At 45.1% G+C, this 25,023-nt stretch overlaps 2 protein-coding genes across 2 annotated transcripts; both read right to left on the bottom strand.

Annotated features, from left to right (window-relative positions):
- Positions 1–449: 449 nt before the first annotated feature.
- SKA1 (spindle and kinetochore associated complex subunit 1) lies at positions 450–12,349 on the bottom strand. The gene is made up of 7 exons (XM_082074312.1): positions 12,190–12,349; positions 11,262–11,366; positions 10,693–10,817; positions 10,078–10,169; positions 7,224–7,361; positions 3,823–3,992; positions 450–1,332 (listed from the first exon to the last, which is right to left on the bottom strand). Exons 2-7 carry the CDS (start codon positions 11,347–11,349, stop codon positions 1,184–1,186), a joined length of 762 nt encoding a protein of 253 aa, XP_081930438.1. The 5' UTR covers positions 11,350–11,366; positions 12,190–12,349; the 3' UTR covers positions 450–1,183.
- A 998-nt stretch (positions 12,350–13,347) lies between these two features.
- LOC309451299 (tetraspanin-36-like) lies at positions 13,348–24,376 on the bottom strand. Its single transcript, XM_082074895.1, has 7 exons — positions 24,241–24,376; positions 17,161–17,352; positions 16,776–16,850; positions 16,525–16,620; positions 16,160–16,312; positions 14,437–14,520; positions 13,348–13,957 (listed from the first exon to the last, which is right to left on the bottom strand). The coding sequence occupies exons 1-7, from the start codon at positions 24,298–24,300 to the stop codon at positions 13,871–13,873; spliced, it is 747 nt and encodes a 248-aa protein (XP_081931021.1). The 5' UTR covers positions 24,301–24,376; the 3' UTR covers positions 13,348–13,870.
- Positions 24,377–25,023: the final 647 nt, after the last annotated feature.

Below are 25,023 nucleotides of genomic sequence, written 5' to 3'. Positions count from 1 at the left end.
TATTTTGTCGAGATCAGCCCAAGGAGGGAACTTTGCTCACCACAAACAGAATCAATCGCTTCTCTTGTTCCTTAAAGCTCTCAGGATGCTTCTGTTTTCCAGATTGCAAATCAATGTGAACTTTTGGAAGAAAAGGTGGAAAGTGACTACAATCCATGGCTAAATTTCTTGGAAGAAATAAAAGCAAGAAAACACAATATTAAGATATTAATCATGGAAATCCGCCCAAGGGGAAATAATCCAGACGATTAAAAACTCTCCAATAACAGACTAAAGGCTGTTAACTGACATTAATTAATCACAAATTGCAATCCCCACGACGAAATGTTAAAAGCAATGACAGGCAGGAGAAAAAGAATTGAAATGTTAGATGGTTTGCCCATCAAGAAGTTAAACCTGTCCTAACTGTCCCGCCTACTTAAACCCAAAAAACACATAAAAAAAGGGAATCTAGGTTTACACAGCACTCAAAATCTCTTTATTAAGAAGGTTTGATGTTCATTGAGGGTGTTTTGCTTGTTATATTGTCATTTTAACACCGACAGGGTACAAGAGAAGGTGTTTTGGATTAGTAGTCGGGATAATAGATACAGACTTAAGGAAGAAAGAGTCACTTTTCTTGGCTGCGCGATGAAGAATGAAAAGCACATGGGAAACAGAACTACCCATCGTCCATCTGGAAATGCTTAAACCACCTCAGATCTTCCTGTTCAAGCCACGCAGGAAACTCCAACACACACCATTAGGAGAAGAAGAAAAAGATGAAGGAAATCTGGAAATTGGTTTGAGGGATTAAAGAAATAATAATAATTAACCGCTTCCTTTGAGGAGCTACAGAGTCTTTAACTCATAAACACAAAAGGATCATTATTAACATGCAGAGGATTTAAACTTCCAAGTGTTGACTTGAAAATGGGATTGAAACCGTGTGTGAGCGCAGGTGCAGCAATCGGCTGTTTGGTTTGTGTGTCTAATTTACCAAAAAGACAAATTTCTCTCAAAATATTTCAAGGCTATTTGATGTTAATTTAGGAGAGATGCCCAAAAAACATTTAGTGGTTGTCGCTTTTAGAAAATAAGAGACCTGGGTAGGAACGTCCGCACAGAATCTCTGTTCAAACAAAATCTCTCTGTGTCTCAAAATACTTCAGCCTCCTGTATCTTGGGTAAAGCGGAAAGTTCGTTAGCAGACGACGTAACGAACGAGCCTGGAGCCACGAACTTCTCGCACTCGCTGGCAGTGGCGCAGGATGTTGAGGATGCTATGGAAGCGTTTATCCACTTTGAGTTGAGTGAACTCTTTGATATCGGCCTCCACAATAAAGAATTCACCTGCAAAACAAATAACGAGGCTTAACGGTTCGTAAATGGCAATTCTTAATTGCCCGAGCTGATGAAAAGATAAAAATCAGCAGTAGGATGATCTCAAGCTATCTGAAGATACGTCAGAGTTACGCAGGCCACCGTTGCCTTGATTTCCGTCAGATTTGGAACAGAACGTTAATTAAAAAAGACAATTAACCACGTGGAACAGCATCCTCCTTGTGTCTCTAAGAGAATTGCATCAGAGCTGCCAGCCCATCCCTTCCTGTCGTTGATTAACCGCTTCTAATAGGAAATGCTCATTATCAAGCGCTTATAGGCCTTGACTGAAGTTAAAGTAATTAAAATACTTGCAACAGAACCCCCAAAATCCCCACAAACGGGAGGGAGGGAGTTATTCTAAGCCCTCCATAGCGATATTCACTCCCCACCGTTTCATATTCAGCCTTTATACACCACTCAGGAGATAATTATAGATCTAGTAAAACAACGATCTATTTAATATTTCTCGTAACATACGGTTTTAACCGTGCGTCTTCACAAAAGCGTAAGAAAAGAATTCTCAAACGAGGAACGTGCTAATTAAGGTATAAGAAAGAAACACCTAATTATCTTTAAGGAGAATAAGTCGAAGGAAATAACGTTCTTTGGTAATATCACATTGATGAGAGAGAAATCCCTAAACTAGGGATGTTTTAGCTTGGAGAAGAGAATAGGAGAGCGCTCTCCCTCTTCTTTTTACCCTTAAATAAGGCAGAGGCAGCAGCATCTCAAATAAAATGGAGCATCTTGTATTTCTATCAAGTTATTGAAGGGTCCTTCCAGTTTCACCGCAGAGAAAGTAGCTGATGCCAGCTGGAAAGCTGAAGTTGCCAGGAAAGCTTTGATTTATTTATTAAGCGAACACAATGCAGCTTTACACGGGCAAATCTGTAACCATTTTGTTTGTCAATTCCGTCTTCTGAGCCATCTGACTATACTGGGAACTATACAGGAATCTCAGAGCTTGCAGCACCGCCAAATTCACATAGAGATGAGAAATGGAAGGTTTGCTTACTAGGAAAAAACTGCTTAAAATTGGATAAAGCACGTTTAAAATTTCCAGTAACAGGGCAATACCCCAAAATAGCGTTAGGAAACCAGAAAGAATCCACATGCTGATTCCAGTTACATCTTTGGGAGCATCTGAATGTCCTAAATCTGTGCAGAATCTGAGTGGTTTTCTTATATTTGCTCAGAATTCAATAGCAGGATCTTGTTGCTGAAGAAACCAGAGCTGGCTACAGGGTGGTGGTTTAGTTGGAACAAAATAGATCCAGGGACTAACTAATTATCTAAACCAGCTGAATCACCTTCTTGATCAACCTTACGCTAATAAACCAGGCAGCGTCTTTTCTCATCTTGGAATCAGAGCGAGAGTTCTGGCAAACAGCCCAGGCTGAGAAACCTGGGCAATCCAAAGCTGGGAAATCTCAGCAAGTCAATCAATGAATGCACAACCTCATCCTGAAAAACGCGACGGATGAAGACGTTGAATGAGCTAAGAAGTGTCTGACAGGCCTTTTCTTTAGATTTTCCAGATGATTAGTCACAACAAAACCAAAATAAGATCTACCGCATACACACACGCTCCCAGATGCTGAACGTCCTAGTTTCTTGAAGTCCTTTACAACACTGACTTTCACACGATGTGTTTATCCTACAGGTCTCAAAAACGGCTCCGAATTCCTTCCCTACACAAAATCTGCCTTGAGAATCTAGAAGTTTGGGATGTTATCACCATACTATAAATATTTAGAGTCTTGTTTTCAGGTAAAGAACTGTCTGTGAGACAGAAGAGCCTTCGCTCCATGTTTTACATCTGAACTTGGAAACCTGAGGGCGTTGTAAGGACATGGCCAAGCTTGACATGCACAGCACATCCCTCCGGGAATAATTACATACTTGTTCTCCAAAGGAATGTCAAAAAGGAGATTGTAATAGTAGAGATTTACTGTGCCGTGTAGCTTTGGGACAACTAGGAAGATATTTCGGTGCGTTTTTGCTCTCTCTGTGCTTTTAAAAGGAGAAAACTTCTTAAGATTATCAGACAGTCCTGTCTCTTCCACAAAGCCACTGCAGCATGAGTGATGACCCCGATTTCCCGACTTCAGAACACATTTTTAATAGTTTAATAGTGAAAACACAGTTTATACGGCTTGGTTATCAACACGGGAGCTTCCAAAACTTGTAGCGATGCCAAATTAAAGCTTCATGCGAAGTTTTATTGCTACAACACACCGGGAAGTGAAAACATATAAATAGTAACAAAATCCATTATGGGAAAAACTCTTCAGTCAAAACAACAATCGCTACACTTTATCCAGAAGAGAATAAGATGCTCTAATTACATTCTAACACAAAAGGCACGTGCTGTCATTAGTAAGTCAACGTTTTAGACTTGCGCTGCAATATCCAAGTGTTCCAAGTTCAGTACTAACAAAAGCAAAAGAAAAATACCTTTTGTATCCTTGGTTTCATCTTCCAGGAACCTGTGGTAGAGATTTCTGGCTGCTGCATTCATTGATTTCAAAGGTTGATGCACGATCTTGTACTTGCCCACCACGGCCTTGTTCAGGTCTTGAACGACCGCGTTAATCTGCTCATAGGTCAAGCGGCCTTTCATATACCTACAAATCAAAGTTAAAATTCAGTAACCACGAAGCAAAAAACCAAGTACCAGAAAGTACAGAAACGGCCGCTTCCCAAGCATTTCGTAAAGCCAGGACTAAAATAATACGATTAATAAGATAATAAGGGCTTTTGAAGTCAGCACATCAGGCAGCTAAAAGCTGGAGGACAATAAGAGCGAAAAGATCAATGAACAGGAAATTCTCTCATTTCATCTGAATGGGAAAACCTCAGTTTTTGGCCAACATACAAAGAATTTAAAGCACGAGTAGCTCATCCATAACAAATTCAATATTCCAAAGCAGAAGGTGGGCATGCGTTCTACAATTGTCAACTAGAATTAAGTGCTCACCGTAAATTTTAAGAATAGCCCGGTCCGCACAGGGTGTGTAAAAATTGCCAAATCCAAAGCAATTGCTCTAATTTCAGACTGAATTGTCATTATTTAGAGCCACTTTTCAAGTTTATTGATATTTTTGATCAATGCAGATTCAAAGTTGGAGGTGCAGCTGTTTTTCTATTAATAAAAAACCCTCTGCTTGGCATACATAACCTCTTCTTAAATAAAAGCAGTGCTACCACCCCAAAACAGAGTCTTTGAGAGGCCCCTGGGTGTCCAAGGTATCAAGTTGAGAAGTTCCAAATTAATCATAGAATCCCAGAATGTCAGAGGTTGGAAGGGCCCTGGAAAGCTCATCCAGTGCAATCCCCCCATGGAGCAGGAACACCCAGATGAGGTTCCACAGGAAGGTGTCCAGGCGGGTTGGAATGTCTGCACAGAAGGAGACTCCACAACCTCCCTGGGCAGCCTGGGCCAGGCTCTGCCACCCTCACCAGGAACAAGTTTCTTCTCAAATTTAAGTGGAACCTCCTGTGTTCCAGTTTGCACTCATTACCCCTTGTCCTGTCATTGGTTGTCACCCAGAAGAGCCTGGCTCCATCCTCCTGACACTCCCCCTTTATATATCTGTAACCATGAATGAGGTCACCCCTCAGTGTCCTCTTGTCCAGCTCCAGAGCCCCAGCTCCCTCAGCCTTTCCTCACACGGGAGATGCTCCACTCCCTGCAGCATCTTGGTGGCTGCGCTGGACTCTCTCCAGCAGTTCCCTGTCCTGCTGGAACTGAGGGGCCACAACTGGACACAAGATTCCAGGTGTGGTCTCCCCAGGGCAGAGCAGAGGGGCAGGAGAACCTCTCGGACCTACTGACCACCCCCTTCTAACCCACCCCAGGTCCCATTGGCTTCCTGGCCACAAGGGCCCAGTGCTGGCTCATGGTCACCCTGCTGGCCCCAGGACCCCCACGTCCCTTTCCCCTACGCTGCTCTCTAACAGCTCATTCCCCAACTTACACTGGAACCTGGGGCTGTTCCTGCCCACATTCAAGACTCTACACTTGCCCTTGTTCTATTTCATTCCATTTTCCCGCCCAGCTCTCCAGCCTGTCCAGGTCTCTGATGGCAGCACAGCCTCTGGCGTGTCAGCCACTCCTCCCAGCTTGGTGTCACCAGCAAACTTGCTGACAGTCACTCTGTTCCCTCGGCCAAATCCTTGATGAATATATTGAACAGTCCCGGCCCCAGCACTGCCCCTGAGGCCCTGCACTGGATACAGGATCAACTGGACTCTGCCCATTGACCACGACTCTCTGGCTTCTTCCCTTCAGCCAGCTCACACTCCACCTCACTCCCCGCTCATCCAGACCAATCCATTTAATTCAGATTGAAAATAACCCTAAAACCTGCTTCACTAAGCGACCTGGTTTCTTTTTGTAAGCCATAGAAGCCCCTTTCAAAACACATGATTTTATTTCTGTAGGTTTAAAAACCAAAGCACTGTGTTCTTCAAAGAAGAGAACAATATATCGCATATATACCACAGGGAATAAAAATAAAATAGATAAATCTCCTAGTGGTCAGGCTCTGCTCTTTTAAAAACACTTCGGGTAAAAGAAACATATATTCCCTCAAGTTACCATCTTCTCAGACTTCAGAGGGTTCTAATGAATGTATAGATTCTAAAAAGATCTTAAGCTCTAGGATTTTAGACACAGAATAAAGCATTTTCTTTGCCTTGAATTCAATGTTAAACAAAATATCTACTGTGCCATTTCTTTTCTGTTCCTCCAAAAAGGCGCCTTTTCTGCAATATATTTGAAGGCCAAGAATATTTCCAAGTTTCTTACTGTGCGAGCGGATTTTGTTTGATCGAATCCGCGCCCTAACTCAGCATCTACCTTTGTGAAATACCCGCTGCAGGGTTCTGAAAATACGAAGCCACCGTATATCCCTTTTAATTACGTTAGGCATAGATTTTCCTTCCCATTCAGCACAAAGGGGGTGAAAACCACCTAAATTTTTCCTAGAGAAAAAGGAATGAGGCTCTTGGTAGATGCAAAACCCACGATACACAGTTGGTACAGGATTCAGACACCTAAGTTGGGCTTTATTAAGTCCCCAGTCAGGCTTAGCATAGGCACAGTCTTGTGTTAGCACAGCAGCTGCATAAAAACACTGTATTAACTTGTGTTTCTCTTGCCATCTTAAACCAGAACCAGTGCTGACCTGGAGAACTGGGATATGACCCTAATCCTCATTTTGCCAAGAGAATATATTCGGTGTAAGAAAATTTGGCTCGCAAACATTCACTGCTTAGATTTAATTAAATAGTCTGCGAAATTATAAGTTGAACGGACTCTCCCAATCTTGGATTCCAACATTGCCAGGCAACAGAATTAAAAAATAAAAGGTAGATTAAGAGATCTATTTAAATTTGTGTAAATCTTCCTCCAAAGGACAAACACACCTTCCCCATCACAATAAACATCTTCCTATAGCTCAAACTAAGACACAACCATCCTATAAACTAGATGGTGTCTGTCCCTGTTCTCCCCATACACCAACAGAACTGAAAAACCTTCCATTTCCGAGGAAAATGAAACACTTTGAGAGGTTATCACAGATGATTTGAGGTAAGAGATATGGGGTATAACTGATTAGTTCTGATCTTCCCAAAATATACACAAAGAACCAAATTAGCTCTATTAATTTAATTTTCAGGTTTGCCAGCATTGCATTTAAACTATTTGGAGCTATTATTTCATCCTGTGGATCATGTAAAATCTTAAAACATCTCTATTAGGCTCAGTTCTACAAGAGCTCACTTTCACAAGCCTACACTTGAAACCCAAGTTGGCATGAAGAGTTTTAAGCAAAGCCAGGCTTACGTACGCAGGAACACTTTCAAATTCTTCTGCAGTTATAAAGGGCACTTCTTTAATAGGTCTCGTCTCTTTTGTAGGTTTCTTCACACGTTCAGGTTCTACAATTTTCGTCAGCTCTTCACGTTTCACAATCAGCCCAGTGACGCTGTAAAATGAATGACTATTAGGTGTATAAATAGTAGAGAAGTAGTAAAAATAACATTACAGAATCACAGAGTGTCAGGGATTGGGAGGGCCCTGGAAAGCTCATCCAGTGCAATCCCCCCATGGAGCAGGAACACCCAGATGAGGTTCCACAGGAAGGTGTCCAGGCGGGTTGGAATGTCTGCACAGAAGGAGACTCCACAACCCCCTGGGCAGCCTGGGCCAGGCTCTGCCACCCTCACCAGGAACAAGTTTCTTCTCAGATTTAAGTGGAACCTTTTGTGTTCCAGTTTGCACCCATTGCCCCTTGTCCTATCATTGGTTGTCACTGAGAAGAGCCTGGCTCCATCCTCCTGACACTCACCCTTTCCATATTGATCCCCATGAACGAGTCCCCCCTCAGTGTCCTCTTGTCCAGCTCCAGAGCCCCAGCTCCCTCAGCCTTTCCTCACACGGGAGATGCTCCACTCCCTCCAGCATCTTGGTGGCTGCGCTGGACTCTCTCCAGCAGTTCCCTGTCCTGCTGGAACTGAGGGGCCACAACTGGACACAAGATTCCAGGTGTGGTCTCCCCAGGGCAGAGCAGAGGGGCAGGAGAACCTCTCGGACCTACTGACCACCCCCTTCTAACCCACCCCAGGTCCCATTGGCTTCCTGGCCACAAGGGCCCAGTGCTGGCTCATGGTCACCCTGCTGGCCCCAGGACCCCCAGGTCCCTTTCCCCTACGCTGCTCTCTAACAGCTCATTCCCCAGCTTACACTGGAACCTGGGGCTGTTCCTGCCCACATTCAAGACTCTACACTTGCCCTTGTTCTATTTCATTCCATTTTCCCGCCCAGCTCTCCAGCCTGTCCAGGTCTCTGATGGCAGCACAGCCTCTGGCGTGTCAGCCACTCCTCCCAGCTTGGTGTCACCAGCAAACTTGCTGACAGTCACTCTATTCCCTCGGCCAAATCCTTGATGAATATATTGAATAATATAGTACATCAGTACATCTGCTTACTCCCAGCCCATCTGGGTGAACACAATTCACCATCTTTGCAAGAAAAAGAAACAAAAGCCAGCAAGCCTACTCCATTTTCAGGTTGTGTGTTTTCACTGACTCTAAATTAGAGCAGTTCTGCTGGAGAGGCTGCGAGCAGGTGAATTGGAAGGAATCCAAACGCAGCAGCGAGCGGTTAAGAATTCAACGTACCATTACATTGCACAGAACAGGAGGCCTGTTTTTCTTTGGGTTTTTTTAATCAGATGAAGCGGAGCACAGAGCTGCAGCCTAACGGGCAGATTTAGAACCAAGTTCAACTCTCAGGAAGCCTGACTCATCCATTGAGCTTTTGAAGCATATCCCAGCCTGCTGGATGGTGTTGAATTTTATTTTTAAGATATATATATATATATTTTTAGACAAGATCTCAACAGCCAAAGAATTTCCTGGTTTGAGTGATTGTCAGAGCGTTATTTTTTTATAATAAACCCTCAATTTAGAGCCTCAAACAGATGAAGGTTTGGGGGTTCTGCCCAATTTTGGTCTGGTAGCCACTGGCAGAACAGTTGTAAGCTGACAGAGAATAGAATATCCTTAGAAAAACTTGCTTAGTTTTACGTGTGGGTCTATTTAGAAAGGGAAAGACCAGCTCAACTTACATCACAATTATCTTGACCAAAAGCAGGATGAGATTGGAAGGGAAACCAACACCCCAAAGAATCTTCTTGGTATCAAAAATGATACAATTGCTGAACAAGCCTCATTTGCATCTAAACAATTCCCAGGAGTTATGGTAAATTTAAGGTCAAGTAAGTTACACAAAGAAAGCAGAACGCCGGTGATATCGCTACGCGCTATCAAAAATTACAGTTCACTTTTCTCCCTTGCGACCTTGTTTCCACATCCTTAACCTTTGACTTTGCTGGAATACGCCTGGAATGTTTTCAGCCTGAGCTTGTCTGGCATTAGGAGCAAGAGAAGGTAAAGCTGAGAGATTCAGGGCACACGTTGGAAGCGTTAAATTCAAATAGTGATAAATTGCCTTGTGATGAGCTACAGGGGTGGAAATAAGGGATCTCCAGGTGTCAGGATGGAGACAAGACCCCCATTTGGCATAGACTAACATCACTGACAAAATAAAAAGCAATTCCAACAAAAGAACCAATCACTCTGAGAAATTCAGTCTGTGTTATAACATCTTAGAAGCCTTTTGAATGATAAGAGAGGTTGTGTCACAGATTTGCGGCTCATTCTGAAAGGCTTCTTCGTACAGCCCTCTAAAGGCAATTGGATGTCATTGCTACATAAAATAAATGCCAAGCTGCTGCAGGGAAAGGAGAATAAAACTATCACAACCATAATTTAAATATCTATAGAAAGATGATTGAATTATATATGGGTTTTTTGGTTTTAATACGATATTTGGAAGGGGGGTGTTGAACATCAGTTCTAGTGACCCACCCTTCAGTCCTTAGGCACCGCAGCTATTAAATCAGTGCGTTCACAATTCTACAGCAAGGAACGCTCAGGTTTATCAATGAACTAGTTTTCTACTGTAACGTCGCGCCCGCTACCGGAACCTTCCACCCGAACCATTTGTTAGGGTGCAAGTCGAGAGCAAACTCCAGAATTAACACATCTAATGACATTAGCTCCCAAAATATAGAATAAAAGGGGTATAACCATACGGATGCTGCCACGAGTGGCCCCATCGCTTAATGTTCCACATACCAGCTCTGCGTCGGTTTGGGTAGATGGGGAGGAATGTTTTCCTGCAGGTGTTGTGCTTCATTTTGATCTCTCTCAGCAGATTTCCGCAGCTCCTGAAATGAACATTAGATTTCAGCAGAAATTTAATGCCAAGCAAGGAAAATCAGTTTGCTATTAGTGGGATGCTAAAATTTCTTTACATCAAGAGGTGTTCTTTGCTCTCTCCATCTCTTTACCCCAAATTTCCCCAAGAGCAACAAAACATCATCTTGTCTGTCAGAGATATTTAGGTGGGTAACAAGTAAATACTTAACAAATACCCTGGAAGGTCTGGGTGGTGGGGATGAACAGAAACTATGGGCAACTCCTCTATATTCCCCAAAAAAACACCTTCCCAAAGAGACTTAACACATCAAGGCACTGCAACCACACACTAAACCAACAGATAAATGTTCTCATTAAATCGTTTTCATAGCTGTTGCAAAGATGGAAAATTAGAGCCGCTCTTTAGATCGCAGGATCTATTCCTGTCACGAGCACATAAGCACATGCATCAAAATGTATGACTTCGAAAAGAACTACACACTTATCAACAATGTAATGTTTTCAGCGTTTTATGAACGGAAAAAATATTACTTTTAGCAAATTATTCAGTTTTTCTTGCTGTTGAACTTCCGCCTCCATTTGATTCAGGAGATCGTGCAGAAGAGCCATCTCATTTCCTATCTTACAAAGTGTAGATTTGAGGGATGCTTCTTGACCTATCAAAGAGAGAAAATTAAGCCAAAACAACCATGAAACATTCAGAACAATTTCAGCAGCTCAGTTTCAATAAATTTGCTCCTTGTTGTGCGGGTACATCCCGGAACGCCAAGACAACATCTGTATAAACCTCCATTTGTGCCTTTGCACATTTTTGTCATTAGTTTTCACCTACTTGCCAACATTTTCTTGTTAATTCTCCCATCTGGAGCTTTCCCCACCAAGTATATAAAATATAGGGTGCATTAACCACCATTTTCCAAGTCTCTCAAAGGAATATGGTTTTATAAGCTCATGTTCTCCGCTTGGCAACTGGTTCCATTCAAATGCTGCTATTTTGCCATCCCTGCTCACTTTATGACTTGATTCCCACTTCCCATCACATTCCTCGTCTCATTAGCGCATTCCCTATAAGGAAATAATCCACTTTTAATATCTTTTACCTATGTTCCTTAGCTGAAGAGTCTTTTTAATAGTTGAAATCTTCGTGTTGATGTGAAAGCACAAATCTTCCAGGACTGAGGATGCCATGTTCCTCTATTATCATACTGAAGCGAAATAAATAGAATAAGAACAACCCAAGTCGCAAACACAAAGCACACGAGCAGAATTTTGAAACTGACGTGTCAAAGCAGCAAAGGGAATTTAAATGAAGCAATAAATGTCATAAGTACCTTTTATCCTCCTAAATTGGAAACAGGAGGAAGCACAAAGTGACTGACGTTAGACAAGACAAAGCAATTTCCCTGAACTCTGGAGAGCAGCGCAGTGTAATATCAGTACAATTCCTCATAAAACTAGATAAGTATTATATCAAGCTCTTTGTTACTAAAGAAGATGGCAATTTACTGCAATAAAGATACATCTGGTCTATATAAAGTGGTGCTATGAGGCACTCTGCATCAGGTAATCAATATTTAAAGAGGTAGGTCTGTAGTTTTCTTTAAGACTAATAATTAAACAAAAGAAGACGTGCAGTTGCTTGCCAGCAGAATAGAGGCACAAGTGGTTACTCTTGTGTGAGTATGTTTATTAACTCTATCATAGAAAATAATCGATAAAAAACCATTGCTGAAATGCATCTTCCCCAATCTCAGTGTAACAAACCAGCGTTTAATCCTATTTCCCGGCTCCCCTTGTGTTTCCAGCGCTCGCTCAGCTCCCTCTGGCGGTTACCTAACACTTAAAAACAAAGCTTTTCCTTTTAGTTTTTAAAATATGACGAACCAGCACGCTCGCTAAATTAGAGATTTACCCATTTCCACGCCTTCTGTGGCTACAAAACAGGAGAAACCGCTACAACCCTCGGCAGCGGAACCGCCGCCCCGTTTTACCTCAGTGTTACCCGAGTGTTTCCCGCCCCGCTCTCACCGGAGCCGGCTCGGTCGGGGCTGTGAGGGGTGGAAGAAGCGGTGAGGGGACCGAAGAAGCCTTGAAGAGGGTGAAGAAGCCGTGAAGGGTGAGAAAAACTCCCCCAAAAGAGCCGCGGCCGCTGCCGCCGTTCGGCGCCGTTTCAAACCCGGAGCGGCCGTTGGGAAGGCGGGAAGCGCTGAGGGGACCCGCCCCGGGACCGCCCCACACGGCTCCTCCCCGCACAAAACACCCCACAGCTTGTATTAATTACCCGTATAAATTCAGTTTATTACAGCATTCAATAAAAGACTAAAGCCCTCGATAAAAATTAAGTCGCTTTTCAACATATACATACTTATAATGGTGCATCTATAGAACATCATCATCACCCATTGCTTCTTACTCTGGGGGGGGACTGCCCGGCACAAAACACCCCACAGCTTTTATTAATTATCCATATAAATTCAGTTTATTTCGACATTCAGTAAAAGACAAAGCCCTCTATAAAAATTAAGTTGCTTTTCAACATATACATACTCATACAGAACATAATAATCACCCATTGCTTTTTACTCTGGGGAGGAAAGTATAAATAAACAGCTTAACTTACCCTAAACTCCTTTGTTTTTTCCTAATTAACTACAAATATGAGTATTTATTGCTAAGGATTAACTGCTTATCTCTCCAAATAAAAATATAAGCAAAACTCTGCTGCTTTTCCACAATTCCCTAACAGGGAATAGCTCATAGTTCCCTCCTTCCCCAACCCTAAAAACAACCCCAAAACCCCTAAAGAAGTGAGAAACAGATTGACACACAAATGTGTTAAAAAAGAACCAAGAAGGTTGTCCAAGAAGTGACTTTCAGCAGAACTTCAAGGAGAAATTAAAAGAGCAAATAAGGAGTCGCGTGACTCCGCCAGACAGCAAATTATTGCAATTCCTCGGTACAAAAATGCGTTGTCTTTGTATTTTTAGGGGTGAAAAGCAGTGAAAGGGGCAGGGATGGCGGCATTGAGCCCTCCAGCCGCCCCGTCTACACAACCACATGAACCAACACGTCCTGTGATTCTCATCTTCTCAATAACCTTTGCAATTTGTATGTTAAATGAAGAGACATAGCCTGTTGACTAGACAAACTATGAAAGCATCAATAAAAGGAAAAGAAATCAAAAGCGCTGCTTCATAAGCCATTTTTAATGTCAAATAATAATAATTTTTAAAAAACAATGCCAAGAGAGGTGTCCCGAGCTCAAATGCTCAAAACACATGTCCCCTCCTAGCCTGGCGTTGTTCACATTTGCTTTAAGTGCTTTAAAAAACAACTCAAATATACGTTTCTAGACCTTAAACAAGGTTGTCTTGCACTGACCACCTCTGTGGTAAACTGAATTACAACATATGACCAGAAGGAGAACGCAAAATCAAACAGAAACACCATCAGATATAGAGAAAACATATTCTAACTCCCCACGCTTACAAACAATATTTGAACATATTGAATATATATTGAATTCAAAAGGTTTTTCTTCTGCATGTTTTGAGGGCCACACACAAGGAACTTTCCCAAGTCAATACACATTCTTTCTGTTTCATGTACATAAAATACTTAGCAAGAAGGTAATAAATTGTCCTCTAGCGTTCATCTTTAGGAGTCTATTTTATCATCAGGAAGCAAAAAAGGTGATGTTTGTGTTTTATTAGGCGAATACGCCCGAGTAAAGCGGCTGATACCCAGTGTCTTCTCTCTTGCAAGTCAGCACGCAGACGCTCAGCATGGCGAAGAACTGAAAGAGAAAGAGAGAGCGCGTAAGAGATTTAGTTTTGCTGTATTTTATGCTTCAGTCACTGGATTTAACGTTATCTAAGATGATATCTGGGCAGATTTTGGCTTCTGCACTGAGTTCAGGAATGGGATGTTAAATAGCAACGGCTCACCTTACAGCCACCCTTTTATAATCAAATAAAAACCACTTTGCTGTTATTAAAGGGTTGAGATCGTCAACAAAGAACAGGTTACAAATCTCGGGAGCAGGTAGAGCGAACAACGACAAAGCACCAGGTTAAAATATACGGGTCAAAACCTTCACAAAGCTGCGTCGGTGTTTCATCGATGCGCCAATTGCGAGTTTTTCATCAGGGCTTTTCAACTCTAGTTTTCACTCACAACATGATCCAGTTTCACATTTCATTCCATTCAGTCTTCTAAATCATAAATAGGTTTTGTTCCTTGTCATATTTCCATGAGGGAAGAGAGAATTTTTACCTTGACAATGGCAAAGCCCAGGATGACAAGCATAGCGTAGCTGATAACGCTCTGCAGCCCCAACTCCACCTCCGCTGCACAGCCCTGCCGGGAAAGAAATGGGTGAAAACTCAGCAAAACATGTAATTCAGCTGGACATTTGGGGCTTTTACATCCCTTGTAAGACCTGTCTAACCAACCACTGCAGATTTGAGGGCTTCCATTCTTGCCATAGCTCACGCTTTGGCCTTGTCATGTTGCTTTTGTAGCAACATAGAATATTTTGGGTTGGAAGGGACCTCTAAAGGTCGCCCAGTGCCCCCCCTGCCATGAGCAGGGACATCTTCACCAGCTCAGGTTGCTCAGAGCCCCGTCCAGCCTGGCCTGAGATGTCTCCAGGGATGGTTCAGCCACCACCTCTCTGGCCAACCTGGGACAGGCTCTCACCACCCTCAGGGACAACAATTCCTTCCTCATGTCTAACATGAAACATGAAGGAACTATTAGTACAGATAAGACCCAACATCCAGACTGGTCCCCCTTTCATCATCTAGGAGCTTTTATAGAATAATATGAAAATCGCAGACTGTCAAGGACTGGGAGGGACCTGGAAAGCTCATCCAGTGCAATCCCCCCATGGAGCAGGAACACCCAGATGAGGTTCCACAGGAAGGTGTCCAGGCGGGTTGGAATGTCTGCAGAGAAGGAGACTCCACAACCCCCCTGGGCAGCCTGGGCCAGGCTCTGCCACCCTCACCAGGAACAAGTTTCTTCTCAGATTAAGTGGAACCTCTTGTGTTCCAGTTTGTACCCATTACCCCTTGTCCTATCACTGGTTGTCACCCAGAAAAGCCTGGCTCCATCCTCCTGACACTCCCCCTTTCCATATTGATCCCCATGAATGAGTCCCCCCTCAGTGTCCTCTTGTCCATCTCCAGAGCCCCAGCTCCCTCAGCCTTTCCTCACACGGGAGATGCTCCACTCCCTCCAGCATCTTGGTGGCTGCGCTGGACTCCCTGTCCTGCTGGAACTGAGAGGCCACAACTGGACACAAGATTCCAGGTGTGGTCTCCCCAGGGCAGAGCGGAGGGGCAGGAGAACCTCTCGGACCTACTGACCACCCCCTTCTAACCCACCCCAGGTCCCATTGGCTTCCTGGCCACAAGGGCCCAGTGCTGGCTCATGGTCACCCTGCTGGCCCCAGGACCCCCAGGTCCCTTTCCCCTACGCTGCTCTCTAACAGCTCATTCCCCAACTTACACTGGAACCTGGGGTTGTTCCTGCCCACATTCAAGACTCTACACTTGCCCTTGTTCTATTTCATTCCATTTTCCCGCCCAGCTCTCCAGCCTGTCCAGGTCTCTGATGGCAGCACAGCCTCTGGCGTGTCAGCCACTCCTCCCAGCTTGGTGTCACCAGCAAACTTGCTGACAGTCACTCTATTCCCTCGGCCAAATCCTTGATGAATATATTGAACAGTCCCGGCCCCAGCACTGCCCCTGAGGCCCTGCACTGGATACAGGATCAACTGGACTCTGCCCATTGACCACGACTCTCTGGCTTCTCCCCTTCAGCCAGCTCACACTCCACCTCACCACCTGATCATCCAGACCACAAGGAAGGACGTTAGCTAGAGGAAAACTATGGCGAGAAAAGAGTTCGGGGACAAATCGCTGGCAAGAGTTGGATGAATTATCCTTAAGCGATCACGACCCAACTGTGGAACCGTGTCCTTTATCCTCACCCGCGTGTCGAGGTCCTGGGGCTGATCCAGACTCCCCGTGCAGTTCTTCACGTCTTGCCTGCAGCAGCTCAGCGGGACGCTGTTGTTACGGGTGACGTTAAACCAGGTCGTGGTTGTCCAGTCGCTGTAGTTCTTTACACCACAACAATGAAGCTGCCAGACACAGGACAGTTACGGGGATGTATGGATATAGATGAACACAAATGCTAATTAACGTTAAACCTCTCTTTGGCAAGCTGGGCAAGAGCACCTTTAATTGCTACGGAGAATCAGATGCTAAACGCTGCTGCAGAGCCAAATTCTGCGTTTAGGACACAATTATTCCTTTCTAAATAATTCTGAGAACAATTGAAGTATTTTCTTACCTGTTCTTGCAAGTAATCCACAACGGTAGACTCTGGATTTTTCCCATCATACTTGTCGAAGACTGAGCGCATGGTGCCTTGCACATCACTTTTTACCTATTTGGAAAGGGAAAAAATAGACAGATTGTTTTAATGTGATTGCAGGATAGCGGACAAAGCCCCCAAAAACCTGGATATATTCGAATGCTCTAATAATGCAAGATCTAGTCTTTACTTTCAGGTTTCTACAGAGCTACTAATTCTTTGCTTACCTTTTCCCTATAAACAAATCCCAGGACAAAAGCGGATATTTCCGCAATAAAGATAACCAGGATAATGGCCAAGAACTGAAATGAAAAGAAAAAGACTGTAAAGAATGAATTAAATCGCACATTTCCTATTACATCAATTTATAGCGGTAAGTTATCGTTATGTGTTGTTGCCTCCGCAATTAAAATAGTTTTCAGGAAATAATTTAGATGACTGTGGGATAAAATGAATAAACCAGCAGCTAAATTAGGTACGTTGGGCACTGCTTGTTGAGCTCAAAGACGTGACCTGGAGGCCCGAAGTTACCGAACCCTTTTAAAAATCATTCTACAAGTTGAGATTCGGGCTTCACAGAACTAAATAGGGCGAAGAATGTGCAACGCTCACCAGCCCCAGGCCGACGCGCGACTCCCGGAATGTGGCGCAACAGCCGATCAACCCGATGACGAACATGACGACGGCGACGCAGAGGATGATGACGGCCGGCAACACGGCATACTTGTCCTGCAGAAAGTTGTTGTAGCTCTTGTAGGTGTTAATGACGTAGCCCCCAACGTAGCTGAGACCGGCTGCTGCTGCCTGAAATGCAAACGAGAGAGTTATTAGCGGATATTTGTTAAGCGTCTGCCTGGGAAAGTAAATACGGAGCTGTTTGGATCGGTGCAATTCATATTTTAACTTTAGGAGTAATGACTATAGCATGCAAAGACCTAGAAGGAAAAAAAGGCGCACCTAAACTAGATGCTCATTCAAACTGTAACACAAAATTCACATCCTGTTAATCACTTTTATACTAACGGAGCACCGATTTAGCTAAGCTGAAACACTGTGCTGCCATCAGAGACCTGGACAGGCTGGAGAGTTGGGCGGGGAAAATGTAATGAAGTAGAACAAGGGCAAGTGTAGAGTCTTGAATGTGGGCAGGAACAGCCCCAGGTTCCAGTGTAAGTTGGGGAATGAGCTGTTAGAGAGCAGCGTAGGGGAAAGGGACCTGGGGGTCCTGGGGCCAGCAGGGTGACCATGAGCCAGCACTGGGCCCTTGTGGCCAGGAAGCCAATGGGACCTGGGGTGGGTTAGAAGGGGGTGGTCAGTAGGTCCGAGAGGTTCTCCTGCCCCTCTACTGGAATCTCTACACCACACCTGGAATCTTGTGTCCAGTTGTGGCCCCTCAGTTCCAGCAGGACAGGGAACTGCTGGAGAGAGTCCAGCGCAGCCACCAAGATGCTGCAGGGAGTGGAGCATCTCCCGTGTGAGGAAAGGCTGAGGGAGCTGGGGCTCTGGAGCTGGACAAGAGGACACTGAGGGGGGACTCATTCATGGGGATCAATATGGAAAGGGGGAGTGTCAGGAGGATGGAGCCAGGCTCTTCTCGGTGACAACCAGTGATAGGACAAGGGGTAATGGGTACAAACTGGAACACAAGAGGTTCTGCTTAAATTTGAGAAGAAACTTGTTGGGGGTGAGGGTGGCAGAGCCTGGCCCAGGCTGCCCAGGGGGTTGTGGAGTCTCCTTCTGTGCAGACATTCCAACCCGCCTGGACACCTTCCTGTGGAACCTCATCTGGGTGTTCCTGCTCCATGGGGGGATTGCACTGGATGAGCTTTCCAGGTCCCTTCCAACCCCTGACATTCTGGGATTCTGTGAAATTTTGCAAGAAAACCCCTTTTCACAGCAAACTCCTTGTTGGGGTTGAGCGGAAAGAAAGCGAAGCCATAACCACCGCGATTTACGGCCACGCAAATACGTCACGACACTGATCAGAGACGCAGAGGGGGCCCTTAAACAGGCAGAACAGATAATTTTCCCTCCTCCCACCACATCTAAATACAAGATGGTAAAAGAGCCAAACTAGCATGGAAATTAAAAGGCGGCGTTTGTCGCTTTGAGATTTTGGGAGGGTTTTTTAATGTTTCTCCCAGAATCTTCCAATTTCAGAGTGCTGATTTGATCATTTGGACCATTAATGTGGACCAGTATATATATATATATATGTGTATATATATATATATATATATAAAACCACACTGGAAGAATTATAAATATCCACACAAACACTTTCTGAACCATTCCCTTCTAGTTCTTCATGAGACAAGCAGCTCGTGGAGGGGTTTTGAGTTAATTTTAAGGCTTGTTTCACCAGTATCTTCACTCAGCAGTGATTTAAGTCGGAGCATCCGATATAAAACCTGATGCTCTTTTGCCTGCAGAAAATACTCCACATATTTAATTCTTTGTGTACAAAACCCAACATTTTAATGACTTTCCAACTGCTGCTTAAAATCCCATTGAGCCCACGAGGACCATGGAGGTCCCAGACTCGACCATGAGCATCTTTCCCCCAAAATCAGGACAACCCTTGCTCAGTGCTTCCCATCCCACTTCCCACATTCCTTTTCCTGCCCTGGGCTTAAAACTTTCCCGGTTGGGAGGGACCTCCTGGCGTCGGCTTCGTTTCCTACCCTATTCACGGTGTCCATTTCTCCAAATGATAAATCAATTAGTGCGATGCAGCTTCGTGTGACCATTCTTACAGGGGCAGTATGAGGTCACCGAAGAATAGAAGGGTTGAGGTGGGAAGGAATCTGGAGATCATCTGTTCGAACCCCCAAGAGCACGTCCAGATGGCTTTTGAATGTCGACGTTCAGAAGGAACCTCCAATGTTTCAATTTCATCGAATCGTGGAATAATTTGGGTTGGAAGGGAGCTCTAAAGGTCACCTCGTCCAACCCCTTCACGTCTTCACCAGCTCAGGTTGCTCAGAGCCCTGGGATGTCTCCAGGATGGAGCATCCACCACCGCTCAAGTTCATGCTCGTTGACTTCGGTCTTGGTGCCACTGAGAAGAATCTGGTTCCATCCTCCTGCCGCCCCCACCTCAGGTATTTATCTACATCTGTGGTGGGTGCACTCGACCCTCCCAGCCAAACCAGAGCAGTTTGGTTCAGGCTCCAGAGGAGGGAAAGGCCTGAGCTGTCACCAGACCCAGAACTTCCTTTAGGAAACCCACAGCAACATGGAACAGGAACTGAACCCCAGTAAATTGTGGGCACAGTGCAGACTTTTCCTACTATCTTGAAACCACAGTCTCCCCATGGGAAATCCAGAGGTGGGACACAACTCTACTGAGCCTCCAGAGTCGTGGGAGACTCTTCAAAGTAGATTATATCATAATACAGGGCATGTTCCAGCTTGTTTTCAAGTCTTGTTGAATAAATGTTTTATTTAGTTGTCTGAGCATGTCCCCAAATAAAAGGCACAGATTGTAAGAGCTCGCGGCAAATGTCAACCGAGCGCCGGTGGATTTATCAGCCGCCGCCAAGCTGGTTTTGATCTGAACGGCCGGTTCAGACACAAAACACCCTCTAGTTCAATATTTGCCTTCAGAACCACCCCGGTTCCTCATTAAGCCATTCCTGGCTCGGCCACCGGATCCTGCGACTTCCACCTCATGACCTACAAACCAAAGAGCGAAAAGTTCACTTAGCGAACGCTAAAACCTGGGAAAACGTCTCGGAGCTGGAAACTGCCTATAATCTGCCCCAAAATACGGCTCATCACACAGCTGAAAGAGAAGGGACGGGGTTGGTTTGTGCCTCCTGCCATAATGAAAAGCGCAGGCGCGAGACTCATGAAGAGACCGTAATCCATAACTTGACCACCCAACAGGTCTTTTCCCAGCTTTGGGGACACCCAGACTGAGGTTGTTCCCTGGAAACGGGCCAGAAAGGGTCAAGTTTCTCACCCCATATCTGCATCAGCATCTGAGCGCTTCCCCTTTTCCGACCACGCGGCGCCGATATCTTCGTTTTATTTTTATCCATGTGACGCAGCAAAGTTCATTTTCCTGAAAGTCACTTGATTTCTGCTTCCTGCTTTTGGGCAGAATAGCTTAAAATCAGGAGGAGCTTCCAATACACACAGGAAACCACGATTAAGGTTGAAAACAAGTAGTTTTTGGTCTTGGATGCACCAAAGGCACAGGAAGCAGATTAAGCACCGACCACACAAATAGTCCAGGATGTGACGAGGTGTTTAACAGCAAGTCACTTCACAAGACATTACCACGAATATTGGTGTCTCCTCCAACCCTTCCACTCTTTTTTTTTAGGTTAATTGAATTAAACCACCATCCCATCATCATCCAGACCAGGCCAACACCCATTTACCAAAATAACCACATATTTGGACCTAATTAGTAGGTGCTAAAAAGCAAAATTAGAGGTGGGCAGATCTCCCACAGCTGGAAGCACCACCCTGGGTACCTCTGTAGTTAAAACAGCTTCAGTCAATTTGTTTGGGGGGATTTTGGATAATCATAGGTGTCCAATTTCACCCCCTGTAGCAGAACAAGCCACAAATACGACACTGAACCTGGTGGGGAAGAGACAAGTTGCTTTTCCACCTCTATTTGTCATTCTGGTAAATCTTTCTTCACCCCTGCACAATGATAACAAAGATCCAACAGTGGATTTATTGCCTTTTTAGGATATTTCTAAGCAATAACTTTTGCCAAAGCACCAAAACTGTACCGGCTGCTGAATACACATGTGGTGAATTATTTTCAATAATCATTTCTAAGCTGGGCAAGATTCACAGCATGCAATGCCTGAGCACAAATTACTCCTGAAAGAAGAAACCTAATGGATTTTTGTAAATCTGATGTTTTGATAATAATCTGGAGCCTTGTACTCGCAAAGCCCCCTGTCAGCCTCACCTCCATCCCTGGGAAACTGATGGAACGACTTATTCTTGGTGCCATCTCAAGGCATATCAGGGATAAGAGGGTCATTAGGGGCAGTCAGCATGGCTGGACCAAGGGGAAGTCGTGCTTGACCAACCCCATTGAGTTTTATGAGGACATAACAAGACGGATGGATGATGGCAGAGCGGTGGATGTGGTCTACCTTGACTTGCGTGAGGCATTTGACACAGTGTCCCACAGCATCCTCCCAGCTGAACTGAGGGAGTGCGGCTGGATGAGCGGGGAGTGAGGTGGAGTGTGAGCTGGCTGAAGGGAAGAAGCCAGAGAGTCGTGGTCAATGGGCAGAGTCCAGTTGATCCTGTATCCAGTGCAGGGCCTCAGGGGCAGTGCTGGGGCCGGGACTGTTCAATATATTCATCAAGGATTTGGCCGAGGGAATAGAGTGACTGTCAGCAAGTTTGCTGGTGACACCAAGCTGGGAGGAGTGGCTGACACGCCAGAGGCTGTGCTGCCATCAGAGACCTGGACAGGCTGGAGAGCTGGGCGGGAAAATGGAATGAAATAGAACAAGGGCAAGTGTAGAGTCTTGAATGTGGGCAGGAACAGCCCCAGGTTCCAGTGTAAGTTGGGGAATGAGCTGTTAGAGAGCAGCGTAGGGGAAAGGGACCTGGGGGTCCTGGGGCCAGCAGGGTGACCATGAGCCAGCACTGGGCCCTTGTGGCCAGGAAGCCAATGGGACCTGGGGTGGGTTAGAAGGGGGTGGTCAGTAGGTCCGAGAGGTTCTCCTGCCCCTCTGCTCTGCCCTGGGGAGACCACACCTGGAATCTTGTGTCCAGTTGTGGCCCCTCAGTTCCAGCAGGACAGGGAACTGCTGGAGAGAGTCCAGCGCAGCCACCAAGATGCTGAAGGGAGTGGAGCATCTCCCGGGTGAGGAAAGGCTGAGGGAGCTGGAGGAGACTGAGGGGTGACCTCATTAGTGTTTACAGATATATAAAGGGTGAGTGTCAGGAGGATGGAGCCAGGCTCTTCTCAGTGACAACCAGTGGTAGGACAAGGGGTAATGGGTTCAAACTGGAACACAAAAGGTTCCACTTAAATTTGAGAAGAAACTTGTTCCTGGTGAGGGTGGCAGAGCCTGGCCCAGGCTGCCCAGGGGGGTTGTGGAGTCTCCTTCTGTGCAGACATTCCAACCCGCCTGGACACCTTCCTGTGGAACCTCATCTGGGTGTTCCTGCTCCATGGGGGGATTGCACTGGATGAGCTTTCCAGGGCCCTTCCAACCCCTGACATTCTGGGATTCTGTGTTAGAAATGGTCTGAAAGAAAATTAATTCAGTTCTTCCTTCCCCACCCTCCCCAAACCTGATTTCCAGGTTCTGCGGTTCTACTGCAGGAATGCGATTACTGCACGTAATGGTGGCGGCAGCGTCTAAACGCCACGGGCTTCAGAGCTGAATTGCTCTTCCTGGGGTAAAAATACAAAGGGTTGGTCTGGGTCACCGCAATTTTAGAAGTTATAGATGTGTGGAAGGATAATTACTGATAGTCCATAGATCCAGAGGACTGAATGGCTTCAATCATGATTAGTGAGTTCCCCCACAGCAGAAGGTCCCAGAAACAATTCCAAGAGGATATAAAGCTGTTAAGGTTTTTAAAAGCCAAGAAATGACGCTGATCCGAAGCACGATGAGCTAAAGCTCAGGGGATTTCCACACGCAAATAGTGGGATGCTCCAATGTCTCCCTGCGAGTATTTAAGAATAAAAGCAACCGCACACCATATATAAATGGGGAGATCACATTACTCGACATGCAGCAGCAAACACAGCGATACAAGTCACCTCGGATACACACAGAAATAAATTCAGCAATAAAATGTGCTATAAAGAAACACGAGGCTGAAACAGGGTGAGCTCCTCGCTCCAACCAGCAGCACGTCCCTTATTTACAAAACAAGGCGCAACACCCCGAGAGACCTCAGGGTTTAATTTAAGCAATATTATAGTTGTTTTTTATTTTCTTGCCATGTAGCTGCTTTGTGGGAAACCTGTTTTTCCCCTTGAATTCCTCCTCGCTTTACAAGGTTCTCTCCCTTCCCCACGGCAAAGCCGAGCGATGGGGACCGAGGGTTCTCAACCTTGTCACCGTCACGTTCAAAACTACGTGACCGATTTGGTCCCTTCTACAAGAGCAGCACACGAGTCCCTAGGTGGTGATGGGGTGGTTAAGCAAATTTCCCCATGCAGGAGAAAAACCCCCAAAATTAGGGAATACTGGAATAATCGCATCTTTTTCCAAGCTGTCACCATCATGTCATGAACCTCCCATCCCAAACCCCTCAAACCGACGGCTAAAAAGTACACAACCCCACCCTCTTTTTTTTTTTTTTTTGTGTTTAAATAGTCGTAAATAATTACTCAGGAAGCGATTTGGAAAGGCGTATTTGTCGCTAAATATAGTTGGAACAAAATTCTCGGCCATTTTCCAAATACGCCTCACCCCAAAGTGGGAGGGCGCCCCCTCAGAAACTTTTAAAAGCTCGCAACTTTTTGTTCTTTAAAAATGCGTATGTAGGGTTTCCCTACAGAAATAAGTTCCCTACGCACTTGTAGATTAAATAAATCGATTAACTACGCACTGGTGGATTAAATTAATCGATTAACTCTGGTTGCGAACACGGTCAGAACCGACCCCTCGCACCCAACACCCGCGGCCGCCCCACAACCCACCCGGCTCCCCCCAAAAATAAACCCCCCAGTCTCGGTACCCAGAACGAGAGGCTGAGCAGCAGCAACACAGTCTTGGAGGTGATCACGCCACAGTCCATATCGTGACAGAAAAGCAGCGATTCTGCGACACAACGAGCAGGAACCGGCCGTGAGGCCCGTGTGGAGCCGCCCCCGGGCCCGCCCGCCCCGGCCCTTCCCGCCCATGGGGCGGCGGCCATGGAGGAGCTTCCCCCGTCAGCAAATGTTCACTTCAGGATGTTTTTTTGCTTTGTTTGCTTAGTTTTTGATCTTTTTTTTTCCCTCTGAGTGTCTCCCATCACTCCTCAACTTTCCTGCTTTGGCACGGCGTGGTGCCCGTTTTTCCACAGCTACAAGGAGGGTTTGGACACCCCAAAATACGTCCTGGCCGCCAAAATAAAACAAATAAAAAGAGATAAGAAGTGGAGAAATGAATTTAACAGCAGAGTCAATTAAACTGTTAAGCGGCATTCTTTATTTTAGCAGCGCTGCAGATCATTCTCCATAAGTGCTCCAAAGACCAGTCGCTCTTGCGTTTTATATTCACATAATTATTACATATGCATTACGATTTTTTAAAATTTTGACATATAGCTATACTAAGAAATAACTGATGATGTTAGTTATAATTGTTTAGTTTCTTTCTTATGATACAGCTATTAATTATTAGTTAGATATAAACTAATCACTCCACTTCTCAACAATGCGTCACTTAATCTTCCGTCTCCTCGTCACACAGAAGGATCTAAAACTTGAAAAATATCCCTTGTTTTGCATTTATCTTATTCAGAAAGCATTTATCT

Source organism: Streptopelia decaocto (assembly GCF_964273445.1).
Source record: "Streptopelia decaocto genome assembly, chromosome: Z".
In the NCBI taxonomy this organism is placed as follows: domain Eukaryota; kingdom Metazoa; phylum Chordata; class Aves; order Columbiformes; family Columbidae; genus Streptopelia; species Streptopelia decaocto.
This window is presented reverse-complemented; position numbering and strand designations above follow the sequence as displayed.

What these genes read in the sequence shown, in the direction of transcription:
- LOC309451299 (XM_082074895.1), bottom strand. Translation starts at nt 24,300, where the DNA reads ATGGACTGTGGCGTGATCACCTCCAAGACTGTGTTGCTGCTGCTCAGC. An exon ending in TGCTCAGCCTCTCGTTCTGG is followed by an intron (nt 17,353 to 24,240) that starts GTACCGAGACTG and finishes TTTGCATTTCAG; the next exon opens with GCAGCAGCAGCCGGTCTCAG. An exon ending in CGCGCGTCGGCCTGGGGCTG is followed by an intron (nt 16,851 to 17,160) that starts GTGAGCGTTGCA and finishes TTTTCATTTCAG; the next exon opens with TTCTTGGCCATTATCCTGGT.
- SKA1 (XM_082074312.1), bottom strand. Translation starts at nt 11,349, where the DNA reads ATGGCATCCTCAGTCCTGGAAGATTTGTGCTTTCACATCAACACGAAG. An exon ending in AACTGAATAATTTGCTAAAA is followed by an intron (nt 10,170 to 10,692) that starts GTAATATTTTTT and finishes TGTTCATTTCAG; the next exon opens with GAGCTGCGGAAATCTGCTGA. An exon ending in GAATTTGAAAGTGTTCCTGC is followed by an intron (nt 3,993 to 7,223) that starts GTACGTAAGCCT and finishes TTTGATTTGTAG; the next exon opens with GTATATGAAAGGCCGCTTGA.